This window comes from Mastigoproctus giganteus, chromosome 4 (genome assembly GCF_048544385.1).
Source record: "Mastigoproctus giganteus isolate SK-2022 chromosome 4, ASM4854438v1, whole genome shotgun sequence".
Lineage (NCBI taxonomy): Eukaryota > Metazoa > Arthropoda > Arachnida > Uropygi > Thelyphonidae > Mastigoproctus > Mastigoproctus giganteus.
In genome coordinates, this window is record NC_143578.1 from 230,589,432 (window position 1) to 230,612,108 (window position 22,677).

Below are 22,677 nucleotides of genomic sequence, written 5' to 3' on the forward strand. Positions count from 1 at the left end.
GTCGGAAAACTGCTAGATTGGGGGGATACAAGGACTAATAGATTAACAGTAGCCACTGGCAGAGGTGAAAGTGATGCTTGCACTGCTTCTATTGGAATGAGCCGCAGCCTGGAAAATAAGATGCAGGATATTTCAGAGACTGCTGGGAATCATTGGGGTACAAGTAAACACATGGGTTGTGTTTACTTGGGCGTGTACACCAATGCTAGGAGTTAAATTAAATAAATTTGATGAATTTGAGGTATTGCTCAAAACATCAAAGGCAGATATTGTGGAGATTTCAGAGATGTGGTGTCACACAGATATAAGGAATGCAGAACTGGAATTTGGGGAGTACAATGTCTACAGAAAGGATAGACAGGATAGGAAGGGAGGAGGGGTTATGCTATTAGTTAAGAAATACATAAAATCCAAGGAAGTGAAGCCAGTCGACATTGCTGGACAGTGCAGTGTCGAGTCAGTTTGGTGTGACATAAGCACTGGGAGATCAAAATTAAGAGTAGGAGTGTGCTATAGGCCTAATGACTCTGATGAGTATAATAAGAAACTGTACAGGGAAATAGAGTGGGCCAGTAAATCAGAGAGTCTTATAATGGGGGATTTTAATTTCCCAGATATTGACTGGAATTTGTGGGCTGGTCACTCACACACTGGCAAGGCTTTTGTGGATTAATTGGATGATTGTTTTCTACATCAGCATGTTCGGGAGGCAACTAGAGGGAGTAATACTCTTGATTTGATTATCAGTAGTGATTCTTCGTGCATTTAGAATCTGCAGGTAAATGAACCACTAGGTGGCAGTGATCACAGTGTGCTGAAGTGGGATTTACTCAAAGAGGTAACTACCATTAGGGGTAAAGAGAAGGGTTATTGCTTTCATAAAGGCGACTACGATGGACTGAGACAGTATTTAAATTCTATACAGTGGGACCAACTGATGATGTTACCAACAGCAAATTCAAAATGGGAAGCATTCAAAGAACTTATCTTGGAAGCTACTAGGCTTTACATACCAACTAAGAAATATTGTTCAAGGTTTAGGCCTAAGTGGATGTCAGATGAACTAATGAGACATATGGCAGAGAAAAAAAATGCATGGGATACATACAAATTAACACGTGAAACAGAAGCCTATGATAGATACAAGTTGATCTGTAACCAAGTTACAAAGGAGGTTAGGCAGGCAAAGGCAGATTATTAGAAATCCTTGGCAAAGGATGCAAAGAAAAACAGCAAAGAGTTCTTTACTTATGTAAACTCTAGAAGAAAGGGGATGAATCAGATTGGTCCACTTGATATCGATGGGTCAACTGTTGATGATCCTGCTCAGGTAGCTAACAAACTAAATGAATATTTTGCATCGACATTCACACATGAGGAGTTATTCAGCGAGGGGAATGCCAGAGGTGTATTCAACTCTGGCAGTAAGCTAGAGAATCTTGTAATAACTGAGAGTAAAGTGGAGGAGAAATTGTTGCAGATAAATACAAGAAAGGCACCTAGGGTGGATGGAATCTATCCAGTTATTTTAAAGGAGGCGGCAAAGGAAGTAAGCAAACCCTTTGCCATAATTATGAGAGCTTCCTTGGACTCAGGGGAGGTACCGATGGACTGGAGATGTGCAAATGTGACCCCAATTCACAAAGGAGGATCAAAGGGTGACACAAGTAATTATAGACCTGTTAGTTTAACTTCTGTTCCCGGAAAATTAATGGAGGCACTGGTTAAAGAAGCACTGCAGGATCAGCTAGACAAGACTTCAGTTATAGCTCAGACACAGCATGGTTTTATTAAGGGGAAGTCTTGCCTGACCAATTTGATTGGATACTATGATGCAGTCACAAAAGAACTGGATGCAGGGAATAACTTTGATATTATATACTTGGATCTTAGAAAGGCTTTTGATACTGTTGCACATGGAAGACTGCTGCACAAATTGGAGCAGTGTGGCATTGGAGGCAAATTGCTGCTATGGATAAAGGGGTGGTTGAGGGGGAGAAGACAGAGAGTGGTAATCAATGGACACTGCTCATCGTGGACTAATGTTATTAGTGGAGTCCCGCAGGTTCAGTATTGGGTCCATTATTGTTTTCTGTATTTATAAATGATACTGATGATGGTACATCAAGCTTAATGTCCAAGTTTGCAGACGATACGAAGGTTGGCAGGGTTGTCAAGGACACTGCTGACACTATGCTACTGCAACAGGATCTGGAAAGGTTGAGCAGATGGGCTGAGAGGTGGCAAATGAAGTTTAACATTGACAAATGTAAAGTACTACATATGGGAAACAGCAACCCCAGAGCAATGTATCAACTCTGTGGTACTACACTGACAGTGGTAGAGAATGAAAGGGACCTGGGGTGGTTGTGCAGGCAGATATGAAGTTTTCTGAGCAGTGGAGACGGGCTGCAAGAGTAGCTCATGGTGTATTGTCGATGATATATAGCAATTTTTCTAGCAGGGATTAGGAGGTGATTATTCCCTTGTATAAGGCAATGGTCAGGCCACACCTAGAGTACTGTATACAGGTCTGGAGGCCTCATTTCAAGAAGGATGTAGAGAGGCTGGAACGAGTACAGAGAAGGGCAACAAGATTAGTGAATGGAACAAAGGGGTGCTCTTACGAAGAAAGGCTTAAGTTTTGCAAATTACAGTGTCTGGAGACTAGGCACCAGCGAGGTGATCTGATAGAGGTGTATAAGGCCTTGTATGGTTTGAGCATGCTCAATGCTGATGGGATTCTTTCTCTTGCTCAGAATAATCACCTGAGAGGGCATAAATTCCAATTGAGGAAAGACGGATGTAGGATAGACGTGAGGAAATTTGCCTTTAGCCAGCGGGTGGTTGGTTGGTGGAACAGACTTCCATCCCTTGTCGTGGAAGTTGATAGCCTAAATAAGTTTAAGGCTCAGCTGGACAGGTATTTCGAATGAACAGAGGGGTGAAGTGGAAGTGGTTATTTTTTATTTATTTATTTATTATTATTTTTTTGGCTGATGCTGCATAAGCTTGCTTTCTTGCATCAAATGCCTCTACTAATGCTAATAAGGCAGTGGGAAAGCCATGCCTTGAGTACTGCAAACAGGGCTGGAGGCCTAATTTTAGGAAGGATGTAGAGTTGCTGAGCTTGTACAGAGAAGGGCAACAAGATTAGTGAGCGGTCCTCTTACCAAGAAAGGCTGAAGTTCTGCAAATTGCAGCATCTGGAGACTAGACACCTGCAAGATGATCTGATTGAGGTGAGGTGTATAAGGCTTTGAATGGGTTGAGCATTCTGAATTCTGATGGGATTCTTCCTCTTGGTCAGATTACGAATCTGAGTGGCCATAAATTCAAATTGAAGAAAAACAGTTGTAGAATAGATGTGCAGAAATTTTCCTTTAGCCAGTGGGTGGTTAAAGGAGGAACTGGACAAACTTTTAGAGGGAATGGATGTGTGAAATTGTTTTTTTTTTTTTCTGGCTGATGCTACATAAGCTCTTACACTTGCTTTCTTCCATCACATGCCTCTATTATTACTACTACTACATTTTGGCCTTTCTTAAACACTCACTTACAAAGAAATAAAATAGTTGATATGAAATTGGCAAATTTAAGATAATAAAAGAATTGAAACCTAGCTTTGGTAATTGGTGTGCTGTGAGTTTAAACATGGTATTTATTTTTCTCCATTGTATACAGATATTTCACAAACCATCATAATCTTGTTTTTTATGATTTTGAATGAAATATAAAAAATTATATTGTATTTTTCATTATTACAAGCTTGGTGCCCACTAGTTATCAGTTTATCTAGTATGATTGTAAACAAAGAACCTTTTGGAACCATTAAGAATGCACATTGCAAGGTTAGTATATAAGTTGTTGTTATTTGGTTTTTAGGAGCTTTAGCAACTAAGGCCATATTGCTCCGGGGATATGCAGTGGTCATTCCCTGACCTTTCCATATCCTCCGTATTTGGTGGTCATGGGCTCGAACCCCGGTCTAATCAAGAAGCGTGTGCTACATGATTTTTCTTTTTATAATCATATAGAGGATCTTATTCCTAAATTTAATAAAGCATTTTGGAAACTAAAGTAAGATTTAATGCCTAGAATAAGACATAATAATTCAATGACTCTATACTTTTCTTAATCTCATAATATTCTATGCTACTACTATTTGGATGATGTAGCAGAGACTTACTTTAATGAGATGTGAGTAGCTGAGTACGTGGGCAAATAGGTAGCTTAATGGGCAAATAGGTAGCTTAATGTTTTTCATATTTCCAGATCTAAAACAGATTTTAGTAAACTAAATATACTTCCTTAAACACTGTTCATAAATGTAAAACCCTTAATCCTTTTCCAGGGGTTCCCATTGCATTATATGTGCTTTAACAGTGAAATCTTTTTGCACGAGCTTACTTGGCATGTTCTTGTGGCTCCTAATTTTGCGGTGGGGGGCTCTCAAAATAAGATACATGTATAGCTGTAGTAATAGTTTCAGTTAATGTGTTACACACATTTCAAGTGACTGTAACTTTAATTCGAGCCCCAGGAGACCCTTAAATAGAGTTAATGGTAATAATCTAGTTAAAATGGTTGTAAACTTCTCTTACTTATGTGGAGTCCAAATGGAGTTATGCTGGATTCCAAACAGAACTTTTTTTTATGTGAAAATATCTTTGGCAGCATCTACTACATTTTTGGACTGAAGCAAAACCAATTGGTAATGAAAATTTCTTACGGAAATGACCCAAATGATGTTACTTCCTAAATGGCACTATGATTTTTTTTTTTTTTTTTTTTTTTTTGATTTGGTAGTTGTTGGCGCATCGGCTTCTGTGGCCATATTGCACCTCTCAAGGTTTTTGCAGTACTTTGATCCAAGCCCGAGGCGGGAATCGAACCCGCGACCTTTGGGTTGCCGGGCAGGTACTTTACCCACTCGGCTAGCCCGGTCGGCCCATGGCACTATCGATGCTAACTCAGTCACTAATGTTGATTCTGTAGAGTAAGTAGCGGGTAGCAATATTATGTAAGAATAAAAGCTTTCCCCTCTTAACCTGGCCAGGCTTGAAGTCTAGATGGCCAACCTGATCCAAACCAAGAATTTGTTTTTCAAATTCATTACCCATACCCTACCCCACCCTAACCGATTTTTATCCTGGCCCGACTGAAACTTTTTATATAAATGAAATTGCTATTAGTTTCTGAAGTTTCATAGTAATAAAGAAATAAACTTTCTGATTAAAAATTCAGTATTAATAAATATATAACAATAATAATTATCCAAAATAATTATCAATATTAATTATAAAAAGAGAAAATGTAATAAATTTTCAATTTAACATACATAATATAATTCCAAAACGAATATTGATATCCACCTCTACCAGCCACCTTCTCTTCACATGCTTTTTATTGCAAATTGTTGTGCAGAAATAAAATAGAGTCAACACTGTCACTACTTTCGATGCTCTTGCACTGCCAATCTGGCTGCATTAAATTTTTTTTTTAGAACTTGCACTGCTGGTGGGTTATTTCCACAAAAAGAGTACAAATTTCAGTGAATTTTAGAGGCATTGGCGAAGTGCACCTTATTGGCCAATTAAAAGTGTCAACAAACAAATAATACACATTTTTTCTAAAAAAGCTTTAAAAATTTAAATACATAAAAAATATTTTAAAAATAATATATATATAAGAAATAGACCAAAATGTTTGAAATAACAATTCATTTCGATTATTTGTTCCCGAGGTGAGCTCGAACATCATTAGTGATACCCTGCCTGAGGGCCGGGCCCTGGTCTGTGCAGACCTCTAGTATATGGTTAGTAGTTTTAGTATATAGTAATATACAGTTAGTAGTTATGTTTAAAACTAGTAATGTACAGTATATAGTTTTTACTACTAACATTATTAACATTAAGTTTTTAGTTAACTAGGAGTATAATTTTTGTAGTAATAACTACTAACATTAACTAATAGTGAATAGGAGGAGTATTCACGTTAATAGTAGTTAGTAATAATAATAGTCATTAACTGTTATTACTACTAACAGCCAGGTGGGAAGGAGCAGCAGTGCATAGCACATGCTTCTTGATTAGACCGGGGTTCGAGCCCGTCACCACCAAATACGGAGGATGCGGAAAGGTCAGGGAATGACCACCGCATATCCCGGAGCAATATGGCCTTAGTTGCTAATGCTCCTAAAAACCAAATAACAAACAAAACATTACTACTAACAACTCTTCCAGTGTTGGACTTCTTGCTCCAAAGTTGGAGTAAGGAGTCAAAGAACTTCATTGCCACTGCGGCACTGTCATTAGCATTAGTAGAGGCATACGATACAAAAAAGCAAGCTTATGCAGCATCAGCCATAAAAAACTACTCCCATTTCACTCTGTTCATTTCAAATACCTGTCCAGTTCACCCTTAAATTTATTTAGGCTATCAACTTCCACAATAAAAGATTGAAGTCTGTTCCACTAACCAACTACCCGCTAAAGGCAAATTTCCGTACATCTATCCTACATCTGTCTTTCCTCAATTTGAATTTATGCCCTCTCAGGTGATTATTCTGAGCAAGAGGAAGAATCCCATCAGCATTGATCATGCTCAAACCATTCAAGGCTTTATACACCTCAATCAGATCACCTCGCAGGTGCCTAGTCTCCAGACACTGTAATCTGCAAAACTTAAGCCTTTCTTCATAAGAGCAATCCTTCGTTCCATTCACTAATCTTGTTGCCCTTCTCTGTACTCATTCCAACAGCTCTACATCCTTCTTAAAATGAGGCCTCCAGACCTGTATACAGTGCTCAAGGTGTGGCCTGCCCATTGCCTTATACAAGGGGATAATCACCTCCTTATCCCTTCTAGAAAAATTCCTGTATATCATTGACAAGACACCATGAGCTACTCTTGCAGACTCACTGCACTGCTCAGAATCCATAAATTGACCATCAACTTCAGGATAAAGAGTAGGGTTATTGACATTTGACCTTCCACCGTTACCATCCATCGGTAAGTAGCTGGCTCACGCCTACTACTTACCGGTGGGTGGTAACATTGCAGTAATGCAGTCACTAACATTGATTCAGTAGAACATTGCAGTAATGCAGTCACTAACATTGATTTGGTAGAATGTTGCAGTAATGCAGTTGCTAACATTGATTTGGTAGAACGTTGCAGTAATGCAGTAGATTTGGTAGTGCCCTTGTGCCATTAAACTTCTATACCAACCAACCAACCAACCATAGATTTGGTAGAGTAAGTAGCGGGCCCAAGCCCGCTACTTACTCTACTGAATAAATATTAGTGACTGCATTAGCGCCGTTTAGGAAGTGATGTAATTTTCATCATTTCTGTTTCACATTTTCATCAAAGATCTTTCTGGCGTACAGGGTACATATGTGCTTTTTTATTTTTATTTTTAAGGGATTCAAGATATTGGTTGTGAGGATATGGGTGGGTAATGTTCATGATATGTGGAGCCCCATACCATGAACTTTCATGGAAGAACTGCAGCCCACAAGCCCTTGCTAACAAAAACAAGTGCATATCATTGATTGGTATGGTGCAAGGTTCAATGATGAACATGGACTGTGGATCAATAGAAATTGGTCTTGTAATGTAACAAGTTATGTTACTTGCTCTTCCACTCTGACAAACATGTTTGGGTATGGAGGATGCCTGGAGAGCTCTTTCTATCCAAGAAAATTGTCCCATCTGTAGAGTGGAGGGAAATTTTGTGTTATGGATGTTTCTTCTGGTATGAATTTAGTTCATAGTTTGTAATGCATGGAACCATGATTGTTGATTTTCTAGACAATTCTGTGGTCCCTACATTATGGCAGTTTTATCAAAGTAGCCCTTATACTTTCTGACAAGACAGTGCTCCATGTCACAAAGCAAGGACTGTGGGTACATAGTTTGAAGAGAATACCAGCAGAACATTGCCCTGACCTCAACCCAGTTGAAAATTTTTTTTGGATGAATTGGAATGCAATTAGGGCTAGGCTAAACACAGCTTGCTTTGTTAGTGGAGCTTACAAATGTTTTAAAGGAGTGGAGCACAATGTCACTGGCTTTCTACCAGAAATTAATATAAGGTTCTACCGCGATGAATTGAAGCAACTGTTATTGCTGAAGGTAAGGCAATGCACAATTAATTTCTTTAAATAAATAAATAATTACATTTTTTTTATAATTACAGCCATTCCTTGGCTTTTGTTAGGATCATAATTTAGCCTTGCTGAGTATAGTTTTGACTGCATTGTTTTTGGTGTTATGTTGTGTTGTCTGGAAGGAATCATGCATTTTAACTTTCTTAACTTTCCTTTGGTGTTATGTTGTGTTGTCTGGAAGGAATCATGCATTTTAACTTTCCATGATTTCTCTACACATTATATAAATACTTTCAAATCTGTGCATATAATTTTTTGTTTGGTTTCAGATTTTTACGGCTACCAGTCAAGGTTGTGAAGTTCCCCCCCCCCCCTCTCTCTCTCTCTCTCTCTCTCTCTCTCTCTCTCTCTAGAGTCCTGCAATGTTTATGGATATTACATTGACCTGAAGCAGATCAGTAACACAAGATATGAAGTTCTCTGAGTAGTGCAGACGGGCTGCAAGAGTAGCTCATGGTGTCTTGTCAATGATATACAGGAATTTTTCTAGCAGGGATAAGGAGGTGATTATTCCCTTGTATAAGGTCAGGCCACACCTTGAGTACTGTATACAGGTCTAGAGGCCTCATTTTAAGAAGGATGTAGAGCTGCTGGAACGAATACAGAGAAGGGCAACAAGATTAGTGAATGGAACAAAGGGTTGCTCTTATGAAGAAAGGCTTAAGTTTTGCAAATTACAGTGTCTGGAGACTAGGCACCGGCGAGGTGATCTAATAGAAGTGTATAAAGCCTTGAATGGTTTGAGCATGCTCAATGTTGATGGGATTCTTCCTCTTGCTCAGAATAATCACCTGAGAGGGTATAAATTCAAATTGAGGAAAGACAGGTGTAGGATAGATGTGCGGAAATTTGCCTTTAGCCAGCGGGTAGTTGGTTAGTGGAACAGACTTCCATCCTTTGTTGTGTTGTTGTGGAAGTTGATAGCCTAAATAAATTTAAGGCTCAGCTGGACAGGTATTTCGAACGAATGGAGGGGTGAAATGGGAGTGGTTTTTTTTTTTTTTTTTTTTGGCTGATGCTGCATAAGCTTGCTTTCTTGCATCATATGCCTCTACTAATGCTAATGCTATTTGAGTAGTGCTAAGTTTTTCAGTGCAAAAGAAATCATGGGCATCTTACTTCTGTTGTGGTAGTTGCTGATGAACATTAGAAGAGTGGTTGTGCGATAACCCAGATCCATGTCTTTTACAATTCCTTGAAATGAGATAATTATATGATAATTGCTAATTTTGTATGGTATATATATTGGTATATGTACAAGGTGTTTATAAAATCAGACTTAAAATTTGTCATTGATTTTCATTATGAAGTCACTAGTTCACTTTCCAGAAAAGTTTTTTGCTTCTACATAGAATCTTTCTTCATTATCATTTATTCATATTGTAATACCAGGGGAAAGTTTTGGAAGTGTAAAAATTTGGATTAATGTTTACAAGCAGGTAAACATTAATCCAAAGTCTCAGTTAGGATGTTTATCCTCCCCCACCATTGTTTTAAAATTGGGAACTGGTTTTCTGATTGTAAAACAGTGGCAAGTGGGGGATAAACACCCTAAGATTAACCATAGTGGGTTAGCATATCAATCACTGCTACTCACAATGATCAGTTAGAAGGGGAACCCACTTGTAAACATTAACTAAAATTCAACCCTCAAACTTTTATTTCAGTAATTGCAAACTTTAATAATAATAATTATCAGTTTATTTTGTAAATATATATATATTTAGTTTTATGAATTAAGCCTGGAGTTAGGATTTATGTAAAACTTGGTTGTTGAACAGTTATAATCAATTCAAATCAAAAGCTTGTACCACTTTTGGTTTATTTTGATTAAAACTGATAATAATTAATCAGATGATCATCTTATTTAGATAAAAATTGACTTCTAAATTTTTTGTCTAAAATTGTTGTTTTTTCTATTTCATATTCAGTCACTAAACGGATACCATTGACACTTTCTTCAATTTTGTGAATCAATTTAATAATTTATGGATAACACTACAACATGCTAATGTTGGTGGATCAAGTTTTATATGTTTTTATTTACAAAATAAGGAAAATGGATTTGTGTTCAGCCAGATTTTTCTTACTTTTTTTTACCCTACCAGATTTGAAGCCTTTTCGGTAGATCTTAAATTTTGAAACCTTTTCTTTTTTAGGTTTGGTTTTCTCCATATACAAAGCTTGGACGAGTTGATTCATTTAATCAATTTGGTCGGGTGTCAACTCTTTATGATTTTAATACAGGTAAGCAGTTGTTTTATTATGTAGAAGTAAAATTTCAAATAATCTTTTGTCATTAATTATGTCACTATATCTCCCCCCCCTCCTTCTCCTTTAAAATCAAATGCAACAATCCTTTCTTCTCAAGCATGATAAAGATGCTATTATTTTTATTTCCTTTTTATTCCCAAAAAAAATAATAATAAAATAATATAAATATACTAATTTTATATAAATAATTTGAATGTTATAACCTATTGGGATTTATAACTTCCAAAAAAACAACAAGAAAATTAAATTATAAATTAGAGTATAATTTTTGTAGAAAATTGTTTACATAATTATTGCACATATATATATATATATACACTTGGTCGTCGACTTACGACCTATGCGACTTACGACCGGCCACACTTACGACCACCAAAAAAATATATATAATAAATAATGAATAAATTAATAATAAATCAGGAAATCACTACTGAGGACACCCATAACCCAGGTGAGGAGGCACGTCGATAACGGGAGGCCTGAGGACAGCACCAGGCACATACACTCAGTCGCTCTCTCTCTCTCTCTCACATACACCCAGTCGCTATTAAGCATCTGTTGCGTGTGGTGTATTAATTAAAATTCCACTGAAATACGCATAATATGTTTAGTAAAAGGAAAATGTCTTCATCTACATATACGTCAGCTAAGAAGTCAAGGAAAACTATTGATTCAGAGTGTAAAACGAAAATTATCCAGCAGTATGAAAGCGGAAAGAAAGTGAATACGATAGCACGTGACTTGAAATTATCACATTCCATGGCATCGACGATACTGCACCTATTATGTCTACAATTTTAACCAAACAACGACAGGAACCCATCCATGAAATGGAGAAATTGTTGTTTATGTGGATGGAAGATTTAATACAAAAAAAATACACCCATGAGCCTTCACACAGTGCAAGCAAAGGCTAGAAGTTTGTTTTTCAGAGTTTAAAATCACGCGCCGGAGACGATTACGCTGAAGATTTTCAGGCTAGTACTGGGTGGTTTAAGCGTTTTAAAAAAAAATTTGCTTTGCATAATGTCTCTATAAATAAACATCTCCTACCTCAACCCAAGAACATGACCCTGACGATGCACAACCCAGCACAAGCAAAGATTAAAAATTGATTTTGTAAATTTCATTTGTATTAATTTTTACATTAATTTTAGTGTTTACAGTACATTATGCACAGTATTATTTTTCACATTATGTACAATATAATTATAGATTGTAGTTTTTTTTTTTTTTTTTTATAAACAGTACGAATAATAAACCAATTAAAATGTAGAGAACGTTTGAATTTAAGCTCATAGAGAGAGATACCTTCGTTTCTACGCCTAGTACAGTATCGCTAAGTAAAAGATAAAAACATTGCTGTATTTAAAATGAAAAATAAAAGATGATAAAAATTTAAAAGATTATAAAAATAATTTATAAAGATGATAAAAAGATTAGAAAGGTTAAAAAATACTGTTAATAAATATATGGCCGACATACGACCAGATCGACTTACGGCCGGTCAGTCAGAACAGAAGTCGGTCGTAAGTCGACGACCAACTGTATATATATATATATATATATACTTTATTATATATTTTTTATTACTACAGTATAATGAAATAATCCTGTTTATTATGGATTGTTAGTAACGTGCTGTTGACATGTAGCATTAATGCTGTTGTTATAGTTTATAATTAGACATTATATGACTTTGTTTTATTATGGATCTGATTTTGTGGAGTGGATATAGGCATAATATGGTGCATTTCGGGCATTTTTAGCCTAATGGTGCTGGCTAACAAATTTTAGAGCTTTTAGTGACAATGTATATGCCTATATGTTGCTGCTATATATACAGGATTGTTAAAATTAAAGTATCCCTATGTAGAGGGCTCTGGAGCAAGTTCTAAGGCTCATGCTGAAGAAAAATTTGGACAACAGGTACAATAAAGAATGCACTCAGCATTTATTGGAAAAAAAAGTTAATTACAAAATTTTCACTGTGTGGCGCGTAACTATCTTAGTTACGATTATGCAAATAACGTAAGTTATTTGCATAATATATATGATTATTGCATAATCATATAATTATGCAATATGATTATATGATTGCATAATTATATGATTATGCAAATAACTTACGTTATTTGTATAATCATAAGTTATTGCCACAGCCACTACTCAGCTCTACTGTGCTGTATAAAAGCAAAGCAGTCTCTTCAAAATCATACAGTAGATGTTTGCCTGTACTACAGCAGCAATGCCAACAACGTTGCAGGAAAAGGCACTATTAGTGAAGCTGTACTATCAGAACAGCAACAATGCAGCTGCTGCTATCAGAGAATTCCGACGTCAGAAGTGCATAAGGCATATCTATGACTGTTTGTGCTGTCCGCAAATTGATTGTGAAATTTGAACCGACAGGACATCTTGTTGTTCAACCAGGTAGAGGTCAAAAACGAGTGGATTCCTCTCATGTTGAAGACGTGGCTATGGCTGTCGTGGATTTATCAAGTCAATCTCCATGTGGTAGTGCAAGTGTGCCAGCTGTTTCTCGTGAAGTCTGTTTCTCGTGAAGTGACATGCCATATTCCACTGTAAGGCTAGTAATGCTTCACATGTTGCAGTACTATCCTTACAGGATACACATGCTACAGCAACTAAAGCATGGTGATGCAGATATTTGTTTCACATATGCACTTCAGTTTCTGACGCGAATGACAGTGGATATCACTTGGCCATGGAACATCCTTTGGAGTGATAAAGCCCACTTTTGCTTAAATGGACAAGTTGTTTGTTGTTGTTGTTATTTGGTTTTTAGGAGCATTATCAACTAAGGCCATATTGCTCCGGGAATATGCGGTGGTCATTCTCTGACCTTTCTGCATCCTCCGTATTTGGTGGTGACGGGCTCGAACCCTGGTCTAATCAAGAAGCGTGTGCTATGCACTGCTGCTCCTTCCCACCTGGTTACGGAGGTGCCAAATGGACAAGTGAATGCAAATTTAAAAACTGCACCCTTTAATGTATACTTTGATTAGATGCATGTCAATAACAGAAGCACTTGCTGCATGAAGCATCAATGTTACAAAACAGTTTGATTCCTGACATTGCATCAATGTTACAAAACAGAGTGCATTAGCAATTGGAGGAAAGCATGCAGCATTAAAACTGTATACTTTCCTCCTATAAATCAGCAAATAAAGCAAAACCTCCTATAAATAAATAACTATAAATAAGTCTTCATGATATATATGTCAATTAACATGTGTATATAATTAGGTTTAATTTAATCTCGAATTTTTCCTAATTGTGCAATAATTAAAAGACAGTTCTGAAATTTTCTCCAGAAAATTCAAAGAAAACATTTTCAACAGGTATTAGGAGTTTTAGCTGTGTGGACAGAGTAGATATTCTATTTGTCCGCAGCTTGTCCCACTCTGGAGTTCAAATCCCCCATTATGACTATCTCTCTGCAACGTGGAATTGCTTCTATTACTTCTCTCAGGTTTTCCCAGAAATCTTCTTTAATATCTGTAGGAGACTCATTATTAGGAGCATATACCCCAATAATAGTAATTTCTCTTCCATATATTTTAACTTCAAGGGTCATGATTTGTTCATCAACAAAACTCCATTTTTCAATGAAATTTCTGAGATTCTTGTGAATAAGTACAGCCACCCCTGTCTTAGCTCTTACGTGTTGGTTGACACCAGACTAAAGGAAAATATATTCTCCAGTCATTTCTTCACCTCTCCTTTTATTCTTTGTTTCAGTTAAGACTGCCACATCCAATTTATATTTTCCCATTTCCAATAAAACTTCATCTTGTTTTGTGCTAAGTCCTTATACATTCCAGCAGCCAAAATTCATAATCCTTTTCTGTTTGTCAGTTCGAATCCTATTTGTCCGTCCGATTTTTTCTCTGTTAGGTCTTTTAGCATTGAAAGAATGTTTTGTGATGAATGGGGAGCTGGCACTTTGCATCAATCCCCAACCTTGGAGGTCCAGGGTATCTTTTTTCGTCTGGTCTCTAGCTACAAACCTTTCTGGCATGGGAGGCCTTACCAGTAGCAAGCTACCACCAGCATAGCTCTAGATCATTGAGACACACAAGCCCCACCACCACAACAAGGTAAAGATACCATTTGGGGGGGGTCTACAAACAGCATCCAGCCAAGGAGAAAAGGAAGAAAGACCTTGAGACGAGTGAACAACTTGACACTGAAAGATTCGATGTGGACTCACTAAAAAATGAGAGCACTAAAGGCTTGTATCAACGAAGATTAGACCAAGAATTATATGAAACCTATGGGGAGAGTGCAAAAGATATATATGAATACCTAAAGGAAACAGTGAAGAAAATTGCTGGAGAGGCAATAGGAAAATCCCAAAAGATCAAACAAAATGATTGGCTGAACATGGAAATTAAGGAATTAATAAAGGAGAAAAAGGAAGCATACCAAAGATGGCTAAGCTCAAAAAGTAAAGTTCATAGAAAAATATATAAATAAAAAAATAAGGAAGTGAAAGCGGAAGTCATCAGGGCAAAGAACGAGTCCTGGGATAGAATATATGCCAAGGTGAGCAGCAAACTAGAATGTACAAGATCTGCAGAGGTGTGGAGAATATTGAAGAGTTTAAGGAAACCTCACAAGCGAAATGCTAGACTGGAAATGATAGATCTGGAGGAATGGGTGAATTATTATGAACAGCTATTGAATGAAGGAAGAGAGGAATTCAGAGAAACTGAAACAGAGACGGTTATCATGGAAAAAGGATTGAACATCCAAATTAAGGAAGTGGAAATAAAAACGGAAAAGCACCAGGCCCCAGGTGGAATTAACATGGAGCTGCTTAAATATGGAGGTCAAAAAGTTATAAATCTACTAACTCAATTGTTCAACAAATTATGCGATGGTGAAAAAATACCAAATGAGATGACAATCGGATACATTATATCAATTTTCAAGAAAGGTGACAGAAGAAGATGATCCAACTATAGAGGAATCTGTTTGGCGCCTCCGTAGCCAGGTGGGAAGGAGCAGCAGTGCGTAGCACATGCTTCTTGATTAGACCGGGGTTCGAGTCTGTCACCACCAAATAAGGAGGATGCGGAAAGGTCAGGGTATGACCACCGCATATCCCGGAGCAATATGGCCTTAGTTGCTAATGCTCCAAATAAACAACCAACAAACAAAGAGGAATCTGTGTTATGAGCTTTATTGCTAAACTATTTGGTAAAGTGATAAAATAAAACTGGAACAAGCTATTTCTGAGGGAACAGTGTGGATTTTCAACTGGATGTTCACGTATAGACCATTTATTCACTGCTAAGCAAATTCTGAAAAAATGTCAGGCTACAAACCAAGATGTAGGTATGCTGTTCATAGACTTAAAGAAAGTGTATGATAATGTGCCAAGAAATCTTCTATGGAAGGCTATGAAAAAAATGTCAATAAGCCAGCCATTAATTGAAATAATTAGAAGAATCTACAAGAACAAAACATGCTGTATAAAAATTGGTTCAAAAGTATGAAGAAAATTTAAGACTTCCAAAGGACTACTTCAAGGATGCTGTGTTTGTCTCCTGCTTTGTTTAAGCTGTACCTGGAAGTGGTTCTAAGACCATGGTCACAGAAGTGCAGTTCAGTAGGTGTTCCCCTTGGTCAAAATAAGTACCTTTACAATCTACTGTTTGCAGATGACCAAGTTGTGGTAGCACAGGATGATGATGATGTAAACTACATGGGCAGAAAGTTATTAGAGGAATATAAAAAATGGGGACTGACAGTTAATTTTAATAAGACAGAGTACATGAATCGAAGTGTAGAGATTCTGGATTTAGATGGAATACAGGTGAAAGCTGTACAGCAATTTAAATACCTGGGTGCAATTATCCAGGCTGATTGGATCATCTGCACAGGAAATCGAGAGAAGACTGGGTGAAGGTAGTAAGGTCATAGGAATGTTTAATTCTGTGCTATGAAATAAAAATATTATTAACAAAACTAAACATCAAATATATAATGCAATATTACGAAGTGTTTTATTATATGGATGTGAGATTTGGACCTTAACTGAAAGACAAAAAATAAACTACTGGCCATTGAGATAGATTTTTGGCAAAGATCAGCAAGAAAGTCTAGTACTGAAAAAGTTAGAAATGACCTGATAAGGAATATAATGAATGTCCATTATCCATCATTAATAAAATAGAGGAGAAAAGATTGGAATGGTTTGGCCATGTGAAGAGAATGGAGGATGACAGATTGCCCAGAGAAGCCATGGAATGGATGGCATGGAGAAGGAAAAAGAGAGGAAGACCAAGAAGGACATGGATAGAAGGTGTGAGAGCAGCCATGAAATAGAGGAGGACTGGTGGATGGAGATTGGGAAGATAGAACAAAATGGAAAAAAAGAATAAAGGAATGACTTTTCAATGATAGGTTGAGGAGAACTGTTGTAATAACAGATAAATCCTAAGAAGGACAAAGTAGATGAAGCACAAATTGTTGAAATATTGTCAGTGTCAAATTGACCCTATGTGGCTAACACAGGGTTAAAAATTTCAAAGAATGTGTAATTATTTTTTAAATAAAAATTCAGTCCTAGAGTTTTTTGATCCTACCCTGTCCATCACACGATATATGAGAAACAAAAACCCACTCTTTCCCATCAGAGAGCAACATGAAATATGATTTCAGGAGAGGATCACATGCTCTTACAGTCAAATAACAAAATTTATAATTTTGCATTGTGAATATATGTTGGGGACAAGAGTAGCCTCGTGCAGGCGAAGTTTTTACGGCTGAGGAACATAGAGAAGTTTTTTCTGTTTTATTAACTTAAATTGGCTTGAATTGGCATATTAACTTATTTTCTATAGTAGCTCTATATTCCTAGTTACGATACTTAGTTTAAATTTTAACATTGATAGAGATTTTGTAGGCTATTGCTTAATATTGGTAAGGGTATCGAATCCATGTGTTTTACAAATTTTGCAGAGCCGGTGAACTGGAAGTTTTTTAGCTAAAGTTAGCCACTTTATTGACCAATTGTTATATTAAATTATTTTCTGTAAGTAGCTTATAGACCTAGGCAAGATCCTTGATTTATTATGAATTGAGACAGCGAGATTTTGGAAATTAATTAATATTTAAGTGTCCTTAGATTTACCGTTCGTAACTTGCTGCCATTGTTATACGATACAACGTTATATCCCGAACTAGATAGCGTTAGCTTAGTATAGTATAGTATATAATATTATCAGTTAATCAGTAATTTATTAATCTTGTTGAACTTCTTTGTCAATTAAATTGTACTTTAATTAAATACATATAACGACTTAGATTTTATGAACGTAACATAATTAATTAATACATAATTTGATACGGAACTTATATAAAGAAACTCGAAGATAATACTTGACACTTAAAAAATATATATAGATATATAGTGTTACAACATTGGGATACAAGTTTAGGGTTATAATTTTGTACTAAAATTGAAATTTTATTGAAATTGAATGGGAATCATGACTCAGACAAGAGCAGCAGAGCAAAAGGCTGAAGCAGAATGGAGTGCTGTGGCTCAGGGGAGAACTGAGGGGGACAGTTGCCCTCTGAATCACAGCCTTTTAAAATGCACTGCTTGCTTGATGTTTGTGGAGAAATCAAATGATAAATCAAAGGATGTCTTTGTGTTCACACGATGTAAGGAGTGTGAGGAAATGAGGTCACATAGGTCCATAACAACTCAGCATTGTTATGGACCTATGTGAGAGCTTGAAGGACAGGGTGGATGCCCTCTAAGGATCTAAATTGAGGGGCCCATCAAGCTCTCAGCTGCTCACATCAACACCAGAGCTTGCACTTGATCATCACGCAACACAGCGGCAACGCCCAAGACAGAATGCGCTGGTTCCACAGGAACTAGTAGTTGTTGGTGACTCTATTGTCAGGGAAATGGGGAACATGCTATGTAAAAAGGATAGGTGGAACAGGGCCAGGGTATGTTGGCCAGGGGCAAAGGTTGATGTTGTGCAGATATCATCTTTTAAGGGCACAAAGGGTGATATTGTTGTACATGTTGGCACCAATGATATTAAGAGTAGGAGACTAGAAGAATTATTTAACAAGTACAGGTCACTGTTGAAAAAAAGTCGTGAATTAGGGTTGAATTTGAAAGTGTCTGCAATTCTGCCCAGACACGATAGGAGGGAGTATATGATGAAAGTCTTATCGATCAATTTGGCCCTGGAAGGATTGTGCAAGGCTCAAGGGGTAGAATTTTTTTCAGCCTGGTCTGTACTTGTTAACAGGAGAGACTGCTTCTACAGGGATGGGATACACTTAAATAGAAAGGGTGCAAGAATATTTGCTGATGCTATCGAGGCAGTGTTAGGTGGGTCGGAAAACTGCTAGCTTGGCAGGAATACAGGAACTAATAGAGTAACAGTAGCCACTGGCAGAGGTGAAAGTGATCCTTGCGCTGCTTCTATTGGAATGAGTAGCAGCCTGGAAAACAAGATGCAGGGTATTTCAGAGTCTGCTGGGAGTCATTGCAGTACAAGTAAACACATAGGTTGTGTTAGGGTAGCTAAGAATAGGAACAGGTGCATGTATACTTGCATGTACACCACTCCTAGCATTGGTGTACATGTATACTTGCATGTACACCAAAGCTAGGAGTTTGGTAAATAAATTTGATGAATTTGAGGTATTGCTCAGAACATCAAAGGCAGATATTCACACAGATATAAGGAATGCAGAATTGGAATTTGGAGAGTACAATGTGTACAGGAAGAATAGACAAGATAGGAAGGGAGGAGGGGTTATACTATTAGTTAAGAAACACATAAAATCCAAGGAAGTGAAGCCAGTCAACATTGTTGGACAGTGCAGTACAGTGTCGAGTCAGTTCGGTGTGACATAAGCATTGGGAGATCAAAATTGAGAGTGGGAGTGTGTATAGGCCTAATGACTCTGATGAGTATAATAAGAAACTGTACAAGGAAATAGAGTGGGCCAGTAAATCAGAGAGTCTTATAATGGGGGATTTTAATTTCCCAGATATTGACTGGAATTTGTGGGTTGATCACTCACACACTAGCAAAGCTTTTGTGGATTTATTGGATGATTGTTTTCTACATCAGCATGTTCAGGAGGCAACTAGAGGGAGTAATACCTTTTATCTGATTATCAGTAGTGATTCTTCATGCATTAAGAATCTGCAGATAAAGGAACCACTAGGTGGCAGTGATCACAGTGTGCTGAAGTGGGATTTACTCAAAGAGGTAACTACCATCAGGTGTAAAGGGAAGAGTTTTTGCTTTTGTAAAGGTGACCATGGTGGTCTGAGACAGTATTTAAATTCTATATGGTGAGACCAACTGATGATGTTACCAACAGCAAATTCAAAATGGGAAGCATTCAAAGAAATTATCTTGGAAGCTACTAGGCTTTACATACCAATTAAGAATTATTGTTCAAGGTTTAGGCCTAAATGGATGTCAGATGAACTAATGAGACATATGGCAGAGAAAAAAAATGCATGGGATACATAAAAATTAATGGGTGACATGGAAGCCTGTGATATATATAAGCTGGTCTGTAACCACTTGGTTACAGTGCAAATTACTAAGGAGATTAGTAGGCAAAGGCAGATTATGAGAAATCCTTGGCAAAGGATGCAAAGAAAAACAACAAAGAGTTCTTTACCTATGTAAACTCTAGAAGGAAAGGGATGAATCAGATTGGTCCAATGGATATTGATGGTTCAACTGTTGATGATCCTGCTCAGGTGGTTAACAAACTAAACGAGTATTTTGCATCTATATTCACCCATGAGGAGTTATTCAGGGAGGAGAATGCCAGAGGTGAAGTAAACTCTGGCAGTGAGCTGGATGATTTTGTAATAACTGAGAGGAAGTGGAGGAGAAATTGTTGAAGATAAACATAAAAAAAGGCACCCGGGGTGGATGGGATCTGTCCAGTTATATTAAAGGAGGCAGCAAAGGAAGTAAGCAAACCCTTAGCCATAATTATGAGAGCTTCTTTGAACTCAGGGGAGGTACCTGTGGACTGGAGATTTGCAAATGTGACCCCAATTCACAAAGGAGGATCAAAGGGCAACACAAGTAATTATAGACCTGTTAGTTTAACTTCTGTTCCAGCAAAATTAATGGAGGAACTGGTTAAAGAAGCACTGCAGGATTATCTAGACAAGACTTCAGTTATAGCTCGGACCCAGCATGGTTTTGTTAAGGGAAAGTCTTGCCTGACCAATTTGATTGGATACTATGATGTGGTCACAAAGGAACTGGATGCAGGGAATAACTTTAATATCATATATTTGGATCTTAGAAAGGCTTTTGATACTGTTGCACATGGAAGACTGCTGCACAAATTGAGCAGTGTGGCATTGGAGGCAAATTGCTGCTATGGATAAAGGGTTGGGAGAGTGGGAGAAGACAGAGAGTGGTAATCAATGGACACTGCTCATCGTGGACTAATGTTATTAGTGGAGTCCCTCGGGGTTCAGTATTGGGTCCATTGTTGTTTTCTGTATTTATAAATGATATTGATGATGGTATATCAAACTTAGTGTCCAAGTTTTCAGATGATATTGAAGGTTGGCAGGGTTGTTAAGGACACTAATGACAGTATGCTGCTGCAACAAGATCTAGAAAAGTTGAGCAGATGGGCTGAGAGGTGGCAAATAAAGTTTAACATTGACAAATGTAAAGTACTACATATGGGAAGCAGCAACCCCAGAGCAACGTATCAACTCTGTGGTACTGCACTGAGAGTGGTAGAGAACGAAAAGGACCTGGGGGTAATTGTGCAGGCAGATATGAAGTTTTCTGAGCAGTGCAGATGGTTTGCAAGAGTAGCTCATAATTTCTTGTCAATGATATGTAGGAATTTTTCTAGCAGGGATAAGGAGGTGATTATCCCCTTATGTAAGGCAATGGTCAGGCCACACCTTGATTACTGTATACAGGTCTGGAGGTCTCATTTCAAGAAGGATGTAGAGCTGTTGGAACGAGTACAGAGAATGGCAACAAGATTAGTGAATGGAACAAATAGTTGCTCTTATGAAGAAAGGCTTAAATTTTGCAAATTACAGTGTCTGGAGACTAGGCACCTGCGAGGTGATCTGATTGAAGTGTATAAAGCCTTGAATGGTTTGAACATGCTCAATGCTGATGGAATTCTTCCTCTTGCTCAGAATAATCATTTGAGAGAGAATAAATTCCAATTGAGGAAAGACAGATGTAGAATAGATGTGCGGAAATTTGCCTTTGGCCAGCAGGTAATTGGTTGGTGGAACAGACTTCCATCCCTTGTTGTGGAAGTTGATAGCCTAAATAAATTTAAGGGTCAGCTGGACAGGTACTTGGAACAAACGGAGGGGTGAAATGGGATCCTGTTCTTTTTTTTTTTTTTTTTTCTCGCTGATGCTGCATAAACTTGCTTCCTTGCATCATATGCCTCTACTAATGCTAATGCTAATATAAAATTTCCAGATTATGATTACCTTGAAATTATCCTATAGTGATCCTATAGTTGTGTGTGAGAGTCAAATAACAAAATTTATAATTTTGCATTGTGAATATATGAAATATAAAATTTCCAGATCTTGAAATTATCCTATAATGATCCTATAATCGTGTGTGTGTGTGTGTGTGTGTGTGTGAGAGAGAGAGAGAGAGAGAGAGAGAGTGTGTGGGTGCATTGATTTAAAATAACTAACAGATCATTACTTTTTTTGTTAATATTTTATAGGTGTATCATATGAAATGCTTGAAAATAATGTATGCAAAATGGGACCGTTGGAGGATTCTATCTTTGAAAAATATAATGATGCCTTAGTTGGTTCAATTAAATCCACAGAGGAAATATTTGGATTTATTGGGGACAAATACTACTTGGGGCAGGCAAGTATGGTTTTAATTATCAAATAAATTAAAATTACATAGTATTTAATTATTTATATTATTATAAACTTTTAGCAGAAATTCTCAAATAAGTACCTTTTACTACCTGCAACAAGAGTTTCATTCTTAACTAGCATGCTGACACTGTATGCTAATGAAATACATTAGATCAGTGTAACATTTTTCAACCTCTTTCCCAACCTTTTTTTTTATATACCACTTTTATGTTTGAGATAGATGTCACAGAACACAAAAAATATTAAACTATACATGCAACTATATTAATCCAGCAG

The 22,677-nt window shown here is 37.1% G+C and overlaps 1 protein-coding gene across 1 annotated transcript in view; it reads left to right on the top strand.

Moving 5' to 3' along the window:
• Window positions 1-22,677, top strand: part of LOC150087474 (uncharacterized) — a 223,247-nt gene that overhangs the window by 78,204 nt on the left and 122,366 nt on the right. Inside the window, exons 8-9 of the mRNA XM_090372498.1 lie at window positions 10,337-10,424; window positions 22,233-22,384. Of these exons, the coding sequence (XP_090228624.1) occupies window positions 10,337-10,424; window positions 22,233-22,384 (240 nt within the window). The remainder of the gene's footprint in view (window positions 1-10,336; window positions 10,425-22,232; window positions 22,385-22,677) is intronic.